This window comes from Podarcis bocagei, assembly GCF_964188305.1.
Source record: "Podarcis bocagei genome assembly, chromosome: 4".
Taxonomy (NCBI): Eukaryota; Metazoa; Chordata; class Lepidosauria; order Squamata; family Lacertidae; genus Podarcis; species Podarcis bocagei.
In genome coordinates, this window is record NC_138128.1 from 56,641,406 (window position 1) to 56,662,331 (window position 20,926).

The following is a 20,926-nucleotide window of genomic DNA, read 5'->3' on the forward strand; positions in this document are numbered from 1 at the left end:
CACCCACTTTAAGCAGAAAAATCACTCCCAATAATTAAAAATGAAGTGTAGTAGACCAATTCTGAATGGGAAGATGAGGTTGGGGTTGACTCTGACATTAGGAAGGAGAATGTGGCTTGCCACGAGCACCAATTTTAAGATATAAGAAAAGATGAGTCTGCAGGATCAGGCCAATGGCCAATTGAGACCAGCGTCCTGTTCTGTTGTCAACCAGTTGCCTGTGGGAAACGCGTAAACAGGACCTGAGCACCAGTGGTCTTCTGCACTGTGGTTTCCCGCAACTGGCATTCCTAAGCATTACTGCCTGTGACCATTGAGGCAGAGCATAGTCATCAGGGCTAGTAGCCATTAATAGCCTTGACCTCTACGAATCTCTCCAATCTGCTTTAAAAATCATATAAATTGGTGGTCATCATAGCTTCCTGTTGGAGCAACTTCCATAGTTTATGTGCTGTCTGAAGTACCTTAGTTTCACTGGATGTCCAGTTCTGCTATTATGAGAAAAACTCTCTACCACTTTCTCCATAATTTTCATTAAAATTTTAATTTATCATTAAATTTAATTAATCATTAAATTTATCATAAAAATTTCAACAGTAAGCCACTATTGCACTGAATTCGCTCCCTCCCAAATGGTCTTCTCTGGCTTTGCTGTCAGTTGTAACTGACGAGACTTCTACTATCCTTTCCCTTCATGTAGTGGCGCCCGCCCTGTGGAACGCCCTCCCATCAGATGTCAAGGCGATAAACAACTACCTGACATTCAGGAGACATCTTAAGGCAGCCCTGTTCAGGGAAGTTTTTAATGTGTGATATTTTAGTGTATTTTTGGTTACTATGGAAGCCGCCCAGAGTGGCTGGGGAAACGCAGCCAGATGGGCGGGGTACAAATAATAATAATAATAATAATAATAATAATAAATAATAATAATAATAATAATAATAATAATAATAATAATAATAATTATTATTATTATTATTATTATTATTATTATTATTATATAGCAGGATATCCAGATGGCATTGAATCTTGAACCCATAGCTCTTTCCACAATACCCTGGGACCATTTGGTGAAGCTAGCAGGCTACAAATAATAAAATGCTACCTGATCCCACTATGGGGAAAAACTATGTAATGATCCTAAAACAAATGTCTTCCATTGAGGTGAAATTTCTTGGCCCATTTCAGAATGATTTGGCCCAAAAATTATTTGGTGCATCACTTTCGGAACAAACTCTTCTAAGCACACATTGCAAACTCCCTTAAATGATCCAAAAGTTGTTCTTTTGCATCATTAGGCAGGGCTATTTTAATCAGTCAAGTGTTTGAGAGCTTTGTATCTGGGATACAAAGTATTGTAAGAGGGCATGCATGGGTGAGAACTAAGTTTATTGACTTTTAAGGAGGCCTGGAATGTATGAGTTCACCATCCCTTGGTGTGGTTGTGAGTGATAGGCAAAAGGTTATCGCAGCTAACACTCAAAACGAAACGAACTACTGTGACTTTTAAAAGCTACAGTTTTATGCTCACATATGAAGGAGTTAGTCCCACTGAACTTACTGGAACTTATTTCTAAGTTATGTATGGGAGCAGTCTGCATGAACTTGTCAGAAGTCAGATTAGACATAGCTCAAAAGCCTCTGATCTTTTTGCTAAAGCCTTCCAAAAACAATGTATTCTAAGATGCTGGAAGGACGTCTTGTTATTTTATTTTTAAACTAAATCTAATTTGCAAAAATCACTTGTTTTGTTTTTCTGATGTTACAACCATTGCAGCTATAGCCATTCATGTTGCAAAAAATACTATTCAGTTGTCAAATTACATTAAGTAATTCATAGAATAGCTCATAAAGTGCATTTAAATGTTTATGTTGCACTTACTTCAGTGAATTCAATGCTGTGTACATGTCAAGTTCTTCACAACAACCAAGAGAGGTAGGTTAGACTGATAGTGACCATGCAAAAATTAGAATCTATGCCATTCATGAAGTTCAATGGGTACCTTGAACAGGGATACTATCTGCCTGTAAGTTAGCATCAAAATAAATGCTGCTAGTAACTTTGAAGGCTTTAACACTCTATGCAAGCATGCACACACATGAGTTAGTGAAAGGGAGAGAGGATATTTTCATGTTATAGATCCCAGTGGCAAACCTTTTGTGTGAATCAATAGCTTCATATTTGGCTTAAAGGCAACATGCCATATTGATTCCCAACATAAGATGACTCTATAGCAAATGTTTGAAGTTTCCTTGAACACACTGACTCTGGAACGTAATGACATAGAATTGTGACATTGATGCTATTGTTTTTGTAAGTGTCCATAGCTCAGTATTTAGTTTTCAGTTTGTACATCTCTGTGGCAACAGAATTTGGGGCAGAAGGAAGCACTATATTCTACTGAATATAGACCTTTAACAAAATAAAAAAATTAAATAAACTGTGCCAGAGAGAAATGTCTAGACGAAATATTGTATCTTGGCCACAACCCTCTTTGAAACGTGGTTCTTGGCAGGATGGATTTTTCCATAAATTCTCACTTTTTCTTGTTTGAACAGATTATGCCATTGAATTCTCTAAAAAGGGGGCATGTGAAGGAGTTTGTGCTGCACTTAGCACTCTTCTAGCCCTTCCATGACCCCCTCATGACCCTTTCTGTTCCCGAGAGAACCAATGAAAAATGAATTCTTAAAGCCCAGTGTAAAACACTCCATTGCAGCATCATTGGTACAATGCAGCTTTATTATCTTTTGCAGTTTGGGGGTTTTGTATGGGGACAAACTTTGCTTGTCTTTTTGCTTACTACTAGCATTAGTATTATTATTAGGGACGCGGGTGGCGCTGTGGGTAAATCCTCAGCGCCTAGGGCTTGCCGATCGCATGGTTGGCGGTTTGAATCCCCGCGGCGGGGTGAGCTCCCGTCTGCGGTCCCAGCTCCTGCCCACCTAGCAGTTCGAAAGCAAGTAGATAAATAGGTACCGCTTTCTAGCGGGAAGGTAAACGGCATTTCCGTGTGCTGCGCTGGTGCCGGCTCACCAGAGCAGCTCTGTCACGCTGGCCACGTGACCCGGAAGTGTCTCCGGACAGCGCTGGCCCCCGGCCTCTTAAGTGAGATGGGCGCACAACCCTAGAGTCTGAGACGACTGGCCTTTGGGCAGGGGTACCTTTACCCTTACCTTTAGCATTATTATTAACTCTACTTGGTTGCCCTTTATTTCAGTGGGTTTACTCTAAACAAGCCTTAGTTGAATACAGTGGTACCTCAGGTTAAGAACTTAATTTCTTCTGGATGTCTGTTCTTAACCTGAAACTGTTCTTAACCTGAAGCACCACTTTAGCTAATGGGGTCTCTCGCTGCTGCCGCACGATTTCTGTTCTCATTCTGAAGCAAAGTTCTTAATCCGAGGTACTATTTCTAGGATAGCGGAGTCTGTAACCTGAAGCGTATGTAACCCGAGGTACAACTGTACTGAAATAAATTGGGAATGGTCTGGAAATAACATGTAATGGATTGTGCTGAATGTAAACGGTCATACGTTAACGCTAACTAACACAAACTAATGGGTGTTCATTCCATTTCTGGCTATATTATCGTAGAAAACCCGAAGCCATTTTGTAAGACACAAATGATTTAAAAAAATAAGATGCATGACATTTATTTTGTAATGTTAACATTAATAGCCGTAGAAAGATTTTTATTGTCAGTACAAAAATTAACAGATTTTAATACTTTTTACCCCCTCCCCCCCCCATTTTAAAAAAACATGTAAAGTCGGTATGGATTGCATTCATATTGCATGGCTACACCAGTGTGAAAGGTGATTTGAATGTGAAAACATAATGCTTTAAATTCTGAAAGACAAGTTATAGAAATGCAGTAATATTTTTGGCCAGGCACCAGGGCTGACACCTGGTACAGCAGGATGGTTTGGAAAGCTGTAATGGAGCAAGAATAAAATAACCCCTCAGAAAGATGGTCAGATTCCAACACGAATTTCTGTAATTGCCATGATGACAACCTCGGTGCTCTCGTAGTACAAGAGGAGCCTCAAAAGCATGTGTTTGATCAAAATATCCAAAAGCATTATTGGACGTTCAGCAAACATAGTTGCTAATCTGAAGCATGTACAGAAAGCTAAGAATTGAGGTTTAGGGCGTTTAAAAATTGTAGAAGTTTAGACAAGCTAGAATAGGTCCTTATTTCAGTAGACTATGGAATAAGTCTCAGAATTTTGGGTCGTTCTACTGAGCAATTTAATTCAATTTTTGCATTTGAGGAGTTGTAAAGTGTGACAACCAAAACAGCTACACACCTGGCAATACAGGGAGCAAAATACTTTCTCATTAAAGGACACTTTTTTTTTATTTCTGAGAGTTTTGGTTTGTTACAGCAATAACCTCTCATGTAACTTTAGGCTGCAATCCTATACCTGCTGAACTCAAAGGGTAGACATGTATAGCATGTCACTGTTAAAAAAACAACCCAAATTAATTAAAACCTTAATTCCCCAAATTAGTTATATACCGTAAATATTTCTCTCTTTTTTTAAAAAAAGATCTGACAACTAGTAAAGTTTGAGCAATATATCTACTAGTTCTCTGTGCTGTCTGCATAGAAATGCCATTTAAATTACAAAATAACACAACCCTATAAAAGATTAATTGTTTTGTACATTACCAATTAATTAATAAATTAATGAGATAACAATTTTCCCTGAAAGCAAAGTATTTTTCACCTTTAGGTGGTGATATTTAAAAAAAGAAAAGTTTTATGTATGAACAGCAATTACAGGTAGCTGTTTCTTTTAAAAAAAGGCTAATTTTGCTTGGTGAAGTGAGACATCCATTTTCAAATCAATACAAAAAATAATTCATTGTAAATATATATAATATATATTTATACATATTTGATTATATTTACATACATCCAGCACCTATATACTGCATTTGTGCTCTGTAAGTGTGTGCCAACATATATTTTCTCCAAATATTACAAAATAAACAAGGAAGGCTGACCCAACATTTGCCTCAAGTCCAACTGGTCCACTGAATGTAGAAAGTGTGTTGCGGCATCCAGACCTGTCAACTGGCATCCAAATATGGCCCATAAAATTCTTCTTCTGAAAATTGTTTGGCATTCCAAAGTACACCACTTTCCCCCCGGTGTGATCATAACACCTTTTGCCAATTTTTTTTGCTTTTGTTTTGGTCCCTACAATTCATATGTACAAACAAAAATCCTGTGTGTCTGAAGGAAGGCTCTTTTTTTTCACATGGTAGGTAGACATTCTTGTTCTCTTACTCCTTTGAGGAATAAAATAAGGGTTCTTTTCATGTTTTGACACTGCCGTTTATGTGCTGGTACTTAGGGAGGCAAGGTTCATAAGGCATCGGATCGGCAGAAAAAACAGAGTCATCACCTGAAGAACAGGAACTCCTTGTGTCTTGGTAGCTAGGTGAATACTGTTCCAGTGGTCCACTAAGATCTAGGTACTCCTGTAAGAACAATGCATACAAGTATTTACTAGGAGTGTACACATTTACTTTTGTGGGGTGTGTGTGTGTAAATAATATCACATTCATATAGAAACACAAGCAAAAAACAGGCTGACACCATTCAACATTCAAAAGTAGCTTTCTTGACCCAGTTCACATATCACAGTAAACCATGGTTAATAGCTTACTGTAAACATGCATAAGAAGGCTCTGTCACTTTTCCTGATCTCACTGGTGCTCTGTACCTCCAAAGGGTTTTTCTTGGCTTACCGATTGTGATTTGCTGGAAGCAAAACAAACCATGATACTTTGGTTTGGATGGAATGCAAAGCCATATATTGTGGGTCAGTTCATCTGTATTCAAGCATGAAGGAGCAAGCATGGTACAAACTACGGTTTACTCAAGATGTGCACACAGGGCCAGTGTCAGAACTAAGACTGTAGAAACTCAGGTTCAATCCCTACCCATCCATGATGCTTTCTTCTGGGTTGCTGGCTTCATTTCTCAGCTAACTCAACTTTATATAGTAGATGTGAGGATAAAAGAAGGCCTTAAGCTCTTTAGACGGAGGGGGGGGAGGGTAATAGCTACTCATAAAACTAGAAGTCACCAGAGGAGTGTGGAAAAGGAGCGGGGGACCCAAACCAACAAAAAAGGGAATTCTGAGGCAGATGTGTCAGTTCCAACAACATCAACTTTAACCACACCAGTCGAGACATATACTGTAGCCACATCAAAAGCAAACATTTTGCTTACGATGATAAAAACAAAATTTCACCCTACACAGAACTATTTGTTGTTTCCGCACATGGAAACAATTTGCAGAGAGAACGATCCTTTCTTTCCAATATCCATTTGGTTAAGCTGGCTATTTTGCATTTTATAATATCATATTTCAATTTACATGTGCTCAAGCAAGTAATACCCAAGTCACTGCAATACGGTACTCTAAATATATTTCTTTGCTCACTGTAGTTGCTTCCACCAGCATTTGTGGAACTCAATAAACTTAGCAATGATTTTGAGCAAGCCCCAGTGAAATCAGAGGGAGCATGGCACTTTCATTCAATGAGTCTAACACAGAAAACCTTCCTAGTCGCTTGTGTCCTACATTTTCATAGCTTGGGGGGGGCAAATAAAACCCAGTGATTAAGCATAGGGACCTAGGATTCTTCTTGTTGGCAGAGTGACCAACTCTGTCTTGTCACTGGAAAGCTGAACCAGAGCCACCAATGGAGACCTGGATTAATTATGTCTGTGACATAGCCATCTGGATTGTCTTAGCCAGAACAGGACCATCAGTCTATCCAGCTCCTATATGGAAAGGCCTTTTGAAAGTGGGGCATAGGATATAAGGCATAGGATCCTTGCCTTAAGATAAATTTCCAAGTCCATGGGAGCAGAGTGCTCACAATGTTACATTGGTGGATACTTTCCTTGCTACTGTATCGTGCTTCGCTTTGTACAGTCTTGTAACAGCTACATTTCTGTGTCATTTTATTTGTCATTTGTAAATGTTTAATGAAAATAAAATAAATCTTTAAAAAGAAGAGGAAGAGGAGAAAAAGAGCTACAGTGTCAGCTGAATCTGAAGCCAGGGCTATAGAAGTTCTTGAAACAACAGTTTTGGCAGGAGAATAAAGTTATTTTTTCTCCTTGAAATGCTGCTTCTCTTTCAACTTCTGCAGAGCAGCTGTATTCATTTAAATACCAGTCTCTTCATTTGCTAAACCACAAGTTACGATTCTAAGATGTGAAAAATCAATTTTTAAAAGCTGGGTTGCGTGTGTGTGTGTTTTTAACAAATTATGTGATTTTCCTTTTTTTAAAAAACCAATAGTGAATGTTTTCCTATTAAGACAGTGATGGTTAATTAAATGTAAAATACACAGGAGCATGGCACACAGAAAAAAAAAAGTTCATAGTACACTTTTGATCTGATGTTACTTCCATATCTTGTAAGTACTCTTTCATGTCTGGTCCCTGTGATCTCCGTGTCTATTTAGAGACAATATGAATCTATCGGTATGCACAGGCTAAAATTGTGGCGCCTCTACCATCAATGGCAAATAGCCCATTGACTTCAAAAGAAGTTGTCATTTCCTCAATATAAATTAGCATGACAGCTTTTAGGAAAAATATGGAGCAGGAAATTTCTACCACAAATGGAAGGAGAAAGCTATTGGGATACCCAGTGTAAGACTTTATCCATGTGATTCACACATATTCAACAGATCCATATATTCACTGAAGGATGGTTTAGATGACGAATTTATGTGATAATCCTTACTTGGTTGTTAGCTTCAATATGCTGCTATAGTATGACTCTCTAGATGTGGGGAAGTCCATGCAGCTCACAATTTACCATGGAAGACAATCCATGATAGCTGGTATTCAAGGGCGTACTACTTCAAAAATAAATACCAACCTGGGAAGGAACTCCATTTCAAATTAAAATGCAAGCCTAAGAAATTTTATAATTTGTGGCTTCAACAGAATCTCCAATACTGTTTCTAATCCACAATACTTAACTAATCTTGGTGCTGTGTTCAGACTTCTATTTCTACTATATCTACATATATAGAAATCAGAATCAAACTGCAGTGCACTTTAACACTGAAAAAGAACTCAGGATGGAATGGGGTGATTCTCACTGGCTGGGATTATAGGAAGAGATTAATACACTGAATGCACCTCTTTTAGTTTATCCATAGAAATTAATGGTTGTTTTTCAGATACTTGGACACGGTTGTAGTGTGGGCAAAACCAGTGCTCAGTGCTTTGTACTCTGTGAACAGGGATTCTACCAGGGTATGTGTGCAATGTGTATTGTGCATAACTTGTGCAAGTGCCCTTCATTGCTGTTACCATAAAGCACCAATGCTGCAGCAAGCAAAGGCTCCAGCAGCTCAGTCAGCTGCATGTGGCTGGAAAGCCAGACAGGATGTTTGTGACTGTTGCCATGGAAACAAAGGGGCAGTCCAATCCGTACTGAGCACCGGATGTTAGCTCAGTGTGTGTGTCATATGACCCGTACTGGAAGTACATGGGTGGAGTTTCTTCTTGCTGTTGTCGAGTGCAGACATGTTTCTCTGTACTGCTATGAGAGACAGAAATAAAAGATGTAAATAGTTTTCTGTCTGCTTCTTTCCCCTCCTGGGGGACACCAAAGGGGAGAGAGGGTGAACGGTGTGTTCCTCTCACACATCTGAGATGAATCGCCGGGACCTCGCCTGCTTATCAGCAGAGTGGAGACGCGGGGAGGTCGACAGGAATATCTGCCGGTGCCTACGCTGTGGCACATTCCTCTGACCCAAGCAGAATTCCAACAATTGCCAGGGGCCTTGAAACGCACAAACTCTCCTTAACATATCTTGCAATAGGCATGCTCTCATTTAAGATACTCCTTATAACAATGGAAGCATTTTGCTTGTTCTTTCAGAAGTTTTAAAAGCAAGCGCCTTACTCACCTCATTAGTTGTGAGAGTGAGGATCCGATCCAAGTCCTCCACAAGCTGCTTAAAAGTAGGTCTCTGGGAAGGCACAGCATGCCAGCAATCTCTCATCATCATGTAGCTGTGGAAGGCAGAATTTCACTGTGTTAATTAACTCAATGTGTCTATATCAGGCATCTTCCATATTCACAATACTTCAGGGCTGTTCAGTTAAAGTCAGGGTGTGTTCACATGTTACAGTCTGGAGTATTTAAGATGCATGCATTATGAACGATGGTGATTCCCATTGATGCTTATTTGTATTCTACATTATTATTATTATTATTATTATTATTATTATTATTATTATTATTATTATTAATTATCCTTAGCAGCCTATGTTCTGTCTTTTGAAATGAAGCTCAAGGCAGTTCACAGGGGAGAATTTGAGTAACCATTATGTGAAGCATACACTAGGCAAACCGAGAATGGTTCTTGTGGAAATTCTTTCACTATTTGTAAATACAAAAGTTCATTTGTTTGACAGTGTATGCCCTCTCTGCAGTTTTACTGTTGATCAATTTAATATACAAATTTATTGCATTTCAGTGGTATTGTATCTTGCTTTAGGATTATTTTAGAATAAACAAACAAACCATTTGCCTAAAACAAATTCTTCACGTTGATATCTAAAAGCCTGAGGGATTGGCCAAGGGGTATCTTTCGGAGCATTGTTAAGCGACGCAACTCCTCCCACCCCACCCCAGGCTCAGGCAATTTGTGAATCTGTATTTGAACCATAGGGCTGGAGCATTCATATAACTCTAAGAGAGCAATCCAAACCCAATATCGGTTGGGATTAGTGATTTTGAAATAGGTGGCTCTTCAACTGAATTATCACCATGACTAAGTTGTTGTTGTTGTTTATTTGTTTAGTCCTGTCCGACTCTTCGTGACCCTATGGACCAGAGCATGTCAGGCACTCCTGTCTTCTTGACTAAGTTAAGTCTATTAATTTCTATGGGTCTACTCTGAGTAAAACATAGTGGAATGCCACCTTGTTTCTAAAAAAAAAAAAAAAAAGTGGTGAGGCTTCTCCATCCCCTATACTCTTCTCTCTTGCCAGTTGTATAGCCTGTTCCAGTGACAATCATACAGCTCTATTTCCAGCCCCAGGCTTGAGAATTATAGTATCACTATCCACACTCTTTCAAATACATTATACAGTGGTGCCTCGCAATATGAAATTAATCCGTTCCACGAGTCTCTTCGCCTTGCGGTTTTTTCGTCTTGCGAAGCATGGCTATTAGCGGCTTAGCGGCTATTAACGGCTTAGCAGCTTAGCGGCTTTAAGAAAAAGGAAACAAACTCACAAGAACTCGCAAGATGTTTCGTCTTGCGAAGCAAGCCCATAGGGAAATTCGTCTTGCGGAACGACTCAAAAAACGGAAAACTCTTTGGTCTTGCGCGTTTTTTGTCTTGCGAGGCATTCGTCTTGCGAGGTACCACTGTATGGGGATGAGCTAGGACATTACTGGCATTAGACTGGGGCTATTTCATGCATAGCACTAAAGATGAAACATGTTCCTATAATTGACTGGAAGGCCCCACATATTGGGCCACAGCATATATGTGAGCAGAAATCACAAGTTCCACTGCTGGTTACTTGATGAATCTGTGAACCACATGCTATGCTTAAAACGGGTCTGGAAAGCAACTTTGGGATGTATGAGACAGGTGCATGAGTAAAGTAAATACTTTTTTTAAAAAAGAAGCCGGTAGGATTTTCAGACCCCGTACAATACTTTAGACAAGATATATTCTTGCATGATTCAAGTCAGATAGTGGGTAGAAGGCCTGCTGTTGATGGTTCTCTGGCTAGAGGTGGGTGAAAAAAGATCACTAGGCTGAGGAGTTCCAACTTAGGAAAGGACAAGCATGTACTTAACTGTAAAGTGCTACATAAATGTGGTGGAATACATTTGCCCAGCTAAGGTTGAGCAAAACGCAAATTGATGATTGAGGGTACCTATTTCATGTCCCTGTGCTTAGGGCACTGTCTAAGTCAGGCCTTCTTAAAACAAATGGTGCCACCCCCACTCTAATGAATCATTAATCATTCCTGCTAAAAAGCCATCTGAGGGCCCAACAAGGAGGGCACAGAAGGAAAATGGCTGACCACCCTGGGTATGCATAGAGCATGAGTGTTGAGAGGGCATCTGCAGCACTGTGCTAAGGGCCCCTGAAGTCTGCAGCTGGACCTGGTCTAAGTGCAACTCACACAAAAAGGTCAACTTATTGAGGTGTACCTTTGGCAGGTCCACAACTGACTGCATAATTAAAACTTTCCCAAATCATACGCTTCCTGTTCACATTGCTAAAAATATGCAGTATCAGACATGCAATGTTTATCCTGGGTTTTAACAGCTGAGATGTGTATTTTCAGGACCCTCCCTGTTCCTGTGACTGATTCGTTTCATCTCTTTTAATACTCATTTTTGAACCTGCCCTGTGTGCACATGCATTTAATGTTATAGTGCTCCCATTGTATCATATAAATATTGTCAATTATATCAGCACATCCCTTTTCAGCCCATGGCCCAGCAAGAAAGAGTTCTTACAGTTCACTGGTGCAATTGGCAGGTTTGTCCATTCTGTGTCCTTCTTTCAGCAACTTGAAGAGCTCTTCCACTGGAATTCCTGGATACGGTGACCCTCCTAAAGTGAAGATCTCCCACATTAACACACCAAATGACCATCTAAAACAAGAAAGGGAATAAGAATGGGGCTGAATCAGATTTACTAAAGACAGCATAGAGACATCTACTTTTAGCTACCTACCTTATGATCTGAGCAGCAAAGTTGTTTAACACTACTTTCCTTGCTTGTTTTCCTCTTTCTGGCGGCAGATGAATTATGATAGCTATCCATCTACCTTGCCATTTTTTACCAATCCTACAGAAACCAATAATCTACCCCCCTCCAAATATAAAAATCATTTTGTTTGAGGAAGTACTTCATGATGAAAACAAACAAAGAAAAACAGGGAAATGTTGGGGGTGACTCAGTTCTATTGCTAAAAATTAAGCAGATCTGCTTCTGCAAACAACCTGGATGGTAAACCTCTGGGAATCATGCAGAAGCTTCTCTGAGTGCCTTGGACGAAGAGTATGGCAGGGCTAGCCAATGTGGTACCCTCCAGTTGAAGTACAACTCCCATCAGCCCCAGCCAATGTGGCCAATGGGCAGGAATGATGGAAGTAGTAGTCCAACAACATATGGAGGGAACCACATTGACTGCCCCATAATAACACACACATAGGAGAGAGACAAAGAGACACAACCAGAACCACGGAATCATGGGATGTAAGTAGGGTCTGGCTGAATCTGATCCAAATATAAGCAACCTGTTCCATGGTTACAATCCAAACCATATTTGCTTGCAGATATGTCTCGACAATCCGTAAAGGCAGGACTGCGTAAGGCAATGGCATTTGTGTGTGATCTGCTATCAGAGGCTGATGTGCATCCATTATATAAGTCTGATCAGCCCAAAGGTGGCATGAATACAACAAATATGTGCACCAGACATTTGCATGGGATTCTGAAACCGACAAGGACTAGCATGGGAAACAGACTGTTTTGACTATTTTGCTTCTTGTCCAAATGTACCTGCAATTCTGAGGAATCCCTTGCAGTCACAGATTTACAAACAATTAACAGCAACTCAAGCCTTAGCGTCTCCACGCTTTGGTTCAGAAAATGCTCCAACCAAACCATTTAAAACAATGCTTCAGAGCTGCACATCTGTAAAGAAGGTTCAAGGGAAGTAAACTTCCGCACTGGCAAGAGGAAGCCAGTGTTTTCTACCTTTCATGTGCTTTGAAGCCAGCCAGATTAGTAACAGAGCACTGGTCTGCAGTCTTCCAGAAAATCCTCACTTTCTAAGGCTACCACTTACTGGGGAATAAAACAGCAGCCACAGGTCTCAGGAAGTAAAGGAGGGGAAAATAATATAAAATCTGAAAGAATGAGTCCATGAGGCAGCAATGAGATTGAAAATATCCATTGTTTTCTTTGGTTCTGAAGTTTTCCATGGTAATTTTTAAAAAAACAAAAAAGCCTTTGCGAAAAAACAAAGCACAAAAAGCTTTTCTTTCCAGCTTTTTAACCTGCCAGAATAAAGGTGTTTGTCTTGCAGTAAATTAATTTACCTTGGTGGATCAAAGGTTGAGAGACATATTTTAATCTGTTGCATATATATTTCTATTACATGTAATTCAAGTACACTGGAAGAAGCTATAAATGAATAAAAAGATAAAAGTAAGGTTCTAAGATAAAGTTACTTACACATCACTTTGATGTGTGTAAACCCTGTCAAATAGAGCTTCTGGTGCCATCCACTTCACAGGCAGCCGACCCTGGACATAAAATAGAAAAGCAGCAACTGGTTATCTACTGATCATTAGTCAATTTCAGCAATGAATCTGGCAAAGATTAAGTCAAGCTGCAATACTAAATTTTTCTAAAGCAAATTAACAGTTCCATGAAACATTAGAAAACACAACCTCTCTTTCCTTAGTCTCCTGGCTCATTAACATAGCTGTGATTCTCATTAACTTCTATAGAATGAGAATTTTTAAATGTCTTATTCAGAATTGAAAGAATCAGAAAGTCAAGCTCTGCCACAGCTTCCACCCCACCAAGGCATCGTTCCCCAATCAGCAGCACTCTGCAGAACCTGTATAATACAGGGAACGCTTTACTTTGCTGTATTCAAGCATACTCAGGGGTAAAAAAAATTAAAAACCAAAATGTTGGAATCTGCCCTTGTGCAGGCGGCAACCATTTTGCATGGGGATTCCAATTCCTGCCCCCCCACACACACACACTGCATTAGCCTGCTCCTGTTCTGCCCTCTGCTAGGTCCAAAAGGACCCGGGCATCAGTGATTGTGTGTCAGTTGGACAAACACAAAATGGTCGCCGCCTGTTTAGCAGTTCCTCTCCTCAACCAAAGTCAAATAGTCCTTCTCAGTGTCGCATGCCCACAGACTGGATCTGTTCAATGCCTAAATGGGGGACCAATGGGAGACCACCGATGTAAAGAACCCTGATTTCTGTGCTGGAAAGAAGATGCAATATAAATGTACTAAATAAATAAGTTAACTAAAATGACAGCTGACCCAGAAATATGATTCATGTGAATGACCACGCAGGGGCATCTAGTATAATGTGCAAGAGAAGCCCCGCATGTTAGGCCTTTTCTATATAGATTTAATCACTACTTTGTATGCTAAGAGATCCTGTTGCTTTTTTATAAAAAAAACAACAACAGAATAAGCTGCTATCCACAGTGAGGGCATGCCATTTAAATGGGGAGTGCTTGTTATTTAACCAGCGGATTGCCAAGAATGTCATAAGCTTCTGCTGAAATGTGGATAATAAAAGACTTCTACAAAACTAAAACCAAATGTTAGTAATTTCATAATGGATACATTCCACAAAATTATCCATTGATTACAAAAAGCCAAATTTATATTCATATTCAGTATCTAGCTAACAGTCAAAGAATGTGCTGCAAGTTTCATGGAGGCCATAAAACGAAAAAGGCTAAAGCTTATCCTTTAGAAAGCATCATGTAACACGTACTCTCCCAGCCGGTGTAAGCAGATAACCTTCCTTTCCTAGTAAAAAGGGGTTAGGAATCCTAACACACTTGCCTATTATTTTCATTTCTTTGATTAAAAGTTAGGCTGCTGTACAAGAAGTCCATTAGGAATACATTTGCCATACTTAAATGCACCAAGGAAAAAAGATACCGGATCAAGTGATAAGACTGCCATCCACTTACATTAGTAGTCTTTTTATAATAATCTATATTGTTGATGTCTCTGGCCAACCCGAAGTCAGCTATTTTCATGACATTATTTTCAGTTACCAAAACGTTTCTTGCTGCTAAATCTCGATGGATGCACTGGAAAATAAAATTTAAAATATGAATTCACAGAAGTAAGTACACGCATCACACCTGCAACCCGATTCCCAACTTGATAAACCTCCAGCCATCAGAATTCACACTGCTTCCATTCAGGTACACACAGTCAGGGACAGATGTGAAGGCTCAGAGAAAAATGGAATCATTCCAGAAAAAGTAGGAGTCCCCCCCCCCATTTTTAAAAAGCACTTCTCTCCACCCCCCAAAAAATGTAAAACATTTTTTGATTATGAAACGTTTTCTTTTAAAATGATGAACAAAAGGAGACAAAGAGTTCATATATTTAGTCCCTCAAAACTAAAATGGTGTAACACAAATACTTTTGTATTAAATTATGCACAGATCACTACAATTTGTTTATGCTGCGAACAAGCAAGTCCTGAGTACAAGCAGACAAGCAAGTCACTGAGAGTACACAACTCAAAAATGCAAGAGCAAGATGCATTTCTGCCTCTTGGAGGGCACTGCCATTGTGATCTTCCTTCACTTGGCATAGTTGATGGATCTGTTTCTGTCCTCTGGACTATGCCTCAAAGGATTAGGAGTGGAAGGAAGTACAGAACAACATAATTTTGTGGCCATCCGATTCCTGCTGCTATAATCTGACCCTCCCCACTATTTCTCTCAGCTGTCTTTCTGCACCTGGGAAAAAATACATTGCTGGGAGACTTCAGAAAGAATGAGGAGGTGGGGAATACAGGTGGAAACTAAATGACACATGGCAACCACTTGAAGGCAGGTTTTGTTTTAAAGCATAGAAAACAATTCCCATTGCCCAACTTTCTATACTTGAAACACATTTGTCAGAAGACAATTCACTCATGTTAAAGCTTTCTGGGAAGATGGTTTCAATTTCCCTAAAAATTGTCAAGCGACATGTACCAAAGGCTCCAGAAATACTGTCATTTTTCCTAAGAAACCAGTCTAAAGTCCCCTGCCACTTAAAACCTGCTGATTTTATCTTTCACCATTAAAGCACAGCTCTGCAATAGTATACAGTGATACCAAGTAATTATTTTCCACTGCTTTTATGAGAGCGTTTAAAATACTGCAAGATAGCAATCAAATCTTTCCCTTAGTGACTACTAGAGAAATCTCTAAGAAAATGCATTTGAAAACTCACAACTCCGTTTTATGCTGCGAAGGGAGACCATCCTTCAACTGAATCAAATGTTTAAAACTGTACATTAAATTGTATCATACGGCTCCTGAAATAGCTTCTCAATGACTTCCACTATAAACCCTGTTTGTATGGACTTAACAACTTCTAAGTTACATTAGAACAGGATTTCAAGTTAACATGTGGAGTGAGAGTGGCCACTTTTTGCAGAAGTATATAAAAATAAAAACAACTATATTCTCTAACACCCCCCCCCCCAAAAAAAAAGGCTGAAATGTAGCACATTTGTGCCCTCTGAGATATCCAGCATACTAGCTGACTGGCATTTTGAAACCAAATTACCGACTTTTGAAAAACTAACATTTTGTAGAAAACGTAAATAATGAAATTTGAAAGTGGTCTCCTCCACCCTTAACCTTCTTTCCTCCCTTCACGTCAGCACCTTTTTGAAAATGTACAATTGACCTTTCTTGACTCAGAAAGGAAGTTCAGCCTGCTGATGGAAACCATAGCTTGCTTTAAGCTTTTCTGTCATTAGTAATAAGAGGCAGCAGGAGAAACATGTTGTGAAACTTTCTACTGGATTTCCCCCCCTCTTCTTTTGGTCCAGGATATCATACTTCCACAGCGCAACACTACATGCTCTTATTGATGGACTTTTTAAACAGAAAGTATTCTTTGTCATGTCATTTCTTTTAACCAAATCCAAATCACAAGGTGCAGATCTGGCTTTGATCCACTAAAATAAAAACCCATAAAATAAAACATTGTAATAAAATTCCAGCAACATCAAGATCTATATTAGAAATTAATGGAATGCCATTAAATTCCAGAAGAATATTTGCATCACAACAAAAACAGTGGTCCAGTTTGCACATTATGGTAATGTTTTGCTCCCCCTTAATCTCACAGGGAAGGAACAAACTATGAACCTTGGCCGAGTGTAAAGTCAGAACTAGTGCTGTGCCAAGCATTTTTCCCCTGCATTCAAAAACTATCAAAAAGGGAGAGAAGACGTCAATGAAATTCACATGGTGGGGTGCAGAGGGTTTATGTAACCTTACTTTTGAGGTGACCAAGACTGTGAATGGGCCTTTCTTTCATTCTACAAATCATTTTCAAAATGACAGTGGCATATCTAGATCTCGGGGTCTCAAATTTCAGTGGCGCCCTGGGCAGCGCCAAAATCAGCATCTCCTTGCCTCTCATGCTCCATTCCAAATCATAGTTGTGGCATCCCCCTCCCCCGTGGGTCCAGTGCAATCAAACCAGCCATGCTCCCCTAAATCCACCTCTGGATTGCACAGTCTTGCTGGTGCAGCACATTACATGACTCACAGAAGCAGTAAGACCCTTTTAAACGTTACAGTTTTTTTCAATTCTAGGAAGCATTTTTCAATGATTTCTATCTATCCACCACAGTCAAGCCAAAGGAGTATTAAAGGGGAGGAAGAGGGACTTTTCTTTCGCTTACCAGTCCCACAAGGCTGCGTGATAATATAAAGAAATAAACATTATTTCATTACAAGTTTAACTGCCTGGTAAAATCTGTTGCATTTGCATTTTTTAAATTTAATGTCATGCTATAAAGATGACAACTGGACACGCTGAATTTCTCAGTGTATTTCTGTTCCTGGATGGTAAGAACATCCTGAAAATATAAATTCTTATTATTTCTGCCCTAAGGAGCAAGTAAGGGTATGGGGAAGCTGGTGAAATGTCAATATTAAGCTGTTTGAAGAATCAGAATGTATTCCCTTTTGTTTAGTTTCTCAGATGTGACTACTATCTTGTTTAATGCCTTGCACTCTCAGAACCTTCCGTTCTGCTGGTCCATTTCAGTTCTTTTGGGGGGTTGGCATTCATTCAAGGATGCAGTTTCTCCTTCTCTAGGGCAGAAGATTTGTGCACCCTTAGCAACTGCATTTCTCTATTTAAACAGCTGAAATTGGCTTGCATGCCAAAAAGACAATGACCATGTTCCCACACGATGCTAAACCATGGTTTGGCACTATGTGCACAAGCACAGCATCCAAAAAATGGAATGTTTGCCTGCAAAATTTAAATACTGATTAACATATTTAGAAAATACTACTTCTGGTGTAACAAGCAACTCACATAAAGGAACGTTGATTAGCATGTGCTAGTACACTGTAGTCAATAACAAAGCCAATTATGTTCTGTCTGACTCAGTTACTAAGAAAGCTGGCCTTGCACCTCCACCATCGTCCTTATTTAGTCTATTAAGCAGAGGACTGCACTGTATTTACAGGCACAGGAAAATTTAAGGTTTAGCTGTGGAGGCCAAATAGGGATCTTCAAGGACTGAATATCAAAATGATGCTATTGCAGTTAGTTTTCTCAGCAGGCAAATATTTTAAGTGAAGACAAATGACTAATTTGCTCACAGGATTGCTGCTGCTTCTTTTCACCAATTAGCCAATGCCGGCAGATGGAATTCACTTGAAACCTCTTGGGAAATGAATGGCGCTCTCTTTCATATTCAGTAAGTTAGTAAACTTTAATAAGGCAAATTTCAAGGTTATGCTTTTGTTGCCTGGCTAAACAGCTCACAGTTTATCCACATCAATATTGGAATTCATGAATATCTAAGTTCATTTTCTGATATTGTTTGCCGAATAATGATTTCTTTGTTCTGTCTTTAAAAGAAACCTTAGCCGGCATAACCTGGCATTCGATTACTTACGCATACATTTGCTTCCAAATTAAATGCAGCTCTTTACTGGAGCCTCTATGAACAATTCTGCTAGTAAAAATGCCTATTAATATTAAAATAGCTGAAGCTGCCCTTCAAATGGATCAAACTGAAAAACTTGAAAAGGAAGGAGTGGACAAGTTATTTAGCACTAAGGGTTACTTGCTTTTATTTATTAATTTTGCAGCCCTGATCAACCTAATTTGCAAAATATTCTATGACTGTTGCCAACTGCATTTGGAAATATTCTGCAATTCCACGAGAGGTTTCTCCTCCTATTCCCCTACAGTCCCGCCTTTCCTGCATCATCTGGAACAGGATTTCCCCTAGATTTCCAGAGTTGACTCCCTCACCTTCTACCAGAGGAATTATCACTGGAATTTAGAATGTAATACCCATTTGCCCAAATAGTTAAGAGCACTGCTATTGTATCTGGGCCTGAGCAATGCCCATAAGCTTGATGTAACACTGGGACAGGCAGATGAGTATAAAACTCAGAATGTGTTATGACATTCAGGATGCCAATCTCATGTTTCAGATCTGTTTCTTCAAAAATGCAATTTGTAGATGGAAGGAAGGAAGGAAGGAAGGAAGGAAGGAAGGAAGGAAGGAAGGAGCAAGCTCATGTGGTAACACAAAGCTGTCATCTTTCAATAACAGTCGCTTACTTTTTGTGATGCTAAGTATTCCATGCCTCTTGCCAACTGGTATGTACATGAGACTAAATCTTTGAATGTCATCTGCTCTTCAGGAACCCGGTTAATATCAAATGAATATTCCATCCCTGGTGGCCGCCGTGCTCGCAGGTACTCCCGCAAATTCCCTTTCGAAGCATATTCAACCAGCACGTAGAGTGGTCCTTCAAAGTGAGCAGATAAGACAGTATATGAATGAATGAAAACCAGGAGCAAAAAAAATATATATTCCATTCTAAAGACCCATAAAAGTATAGTAGCATGCATCTTTTCCGATTCATTGGATGATTTTTCTCAAAATGCCGCTGCCATGTTCTATCTGTAGTACAAGTAGCATGTTTATTTTTTAATTAGACTTCTCACCTGCCCTTCACAGGTTGCAACAATATAATATACAATTATAAAAAAGAGCTAAAACCATTGCAATGATAAAACAAATAGAACTATTTCCAAATAGAGCAGAATAGTATAAATTCAGTAAAAGAGGTGATTCTCACAAAATAAAAGTTACTGGAGTATGAAACACACCCAACTCTTTAATAAATTCAGTTCAAATCAGCTGCCTTCAAACATTCACATTCTCTCTCTCTCCCCCCCCCCCCACTATGATGCCATACCTACCCATCCACCTACTCCAGGTGAACATACACAAGATCACAAAGCAGAGTATGCACACTTGCCACATTTTGCCTTCATCATAAGAACTCCCTTCCAGTCTTACCAAAAGCAGAAGGGAGGTGAAGCAGTTTCTGCTTTGTATTCTTTAAGCTCAATAACCAGGTTCAGGTCTCTCCTCCATTGGGGGTGGGATAGGAGATGAACCCATGGGCTTGACCCCCTCACATGCACCATCTCTCTCAGCATTTGCACAGTCCTACAAATATTGGGGTCTGAATGTCTGCAGCAGGGAACTTTTTGTACCCAAGTAGGCTCCATGAAGAAGTCTAGTAAACTTGAAGAAAGGGTTTCTAAATCAGACAGGGATTCTACTGAGCAGCAGGCTCCCAGCTGCAAATGTTCAGCACCAACATATGGGGTTTGCAGCAATGCTGGCAGAGATGTGAGGGAGGTGGTGAGCCAAACGAGTTCACCCTTGCTCTCCCTTTCATGTGACAATAACTGAGGGGGTGGAAAGCAAAGAGCATATGAACAGGGCTATTGAGATTGGCACGAGATGTTTAGGTAAAACAAAAGGAGCAGGAAGTTTAACATGCCTTGTACGTTTTATTCCTCTCCATTTCTGACCATGTGAAAGTCATCTCATGTATTTCATGTCAAGGAAATGCAGAAGGTCCACTGAAGAGCTAACTTGCGCACATGAATTTCATCATGAAGTTCCACCCACTCATTCCCGACTACTTTTTGGAATCTTATTTGCTCTTCATTGTTCCATCAAATGAACAGGAACAAAAACCACTGTGAAACTAGTGTTCAGCACAACACTAGCTTTCAGTTACCAAAGAGT

General features: G+C 39.6%; 1 protein-coding gene and 1 long non-coding RNA gene across 4 annotated transcripts in view; one reads left to right on the plus strand and one right to left on the minus strand.

The window, feature by feature from the left end:
- The window catches only part of LOC308586469, a 182,155-nt gene that overhangs the window by 148,997 nt on the left and 12,232 nt on the right, over nucleotides 1-20,926 (plus strand). The gene's annotated exons all lie outside the window — the stretch shown is intronic.
- The window catches only part of FGFR2 (fibroblast growth factor receptor 2), a 117,044-nt gene continuing 99,750 nt past the window's right edge, over nucleotides 3,633-20,926 (minus strand). For all 3 annotated transcript variants that reach the window (XM_081192880.1, XM_081192879.1, XM_081192878.1), the window contains 6 exons: nucleotides 19,435-19,625; nucleotides 14,787-14,909; nucleotides 13,284-13,354; nucleotides 11,555-11,692; nucleotides 8,970-9,075; nucleotides 3,633-5,498 (listed from right to left, as the gene is read on the minus strand). In XM_081192880.1, coding sequence (XP_081049006.1) covers nucleotides 5,334-5,498; nucleotides 8,970-9,075; nucleotides 11,555-11,692; nucleotides 13,284-13,354; nucleotides 14,787-14,909; nucleotides 19,435-19,625 — 794 coding nt within the window. In that variant the 3' untranslated portion in view covers nucleotides 3,633-5,333. The remainder of the gene's footprint in view (nucleotides 5,499-8,969; nucleotides 9,076-11,554; nucleotides 11,693-13,283; nucleotides 13,355-14,786; nucleotides 14,910-19,434; nucleotides 19,626-20,926) is intronic.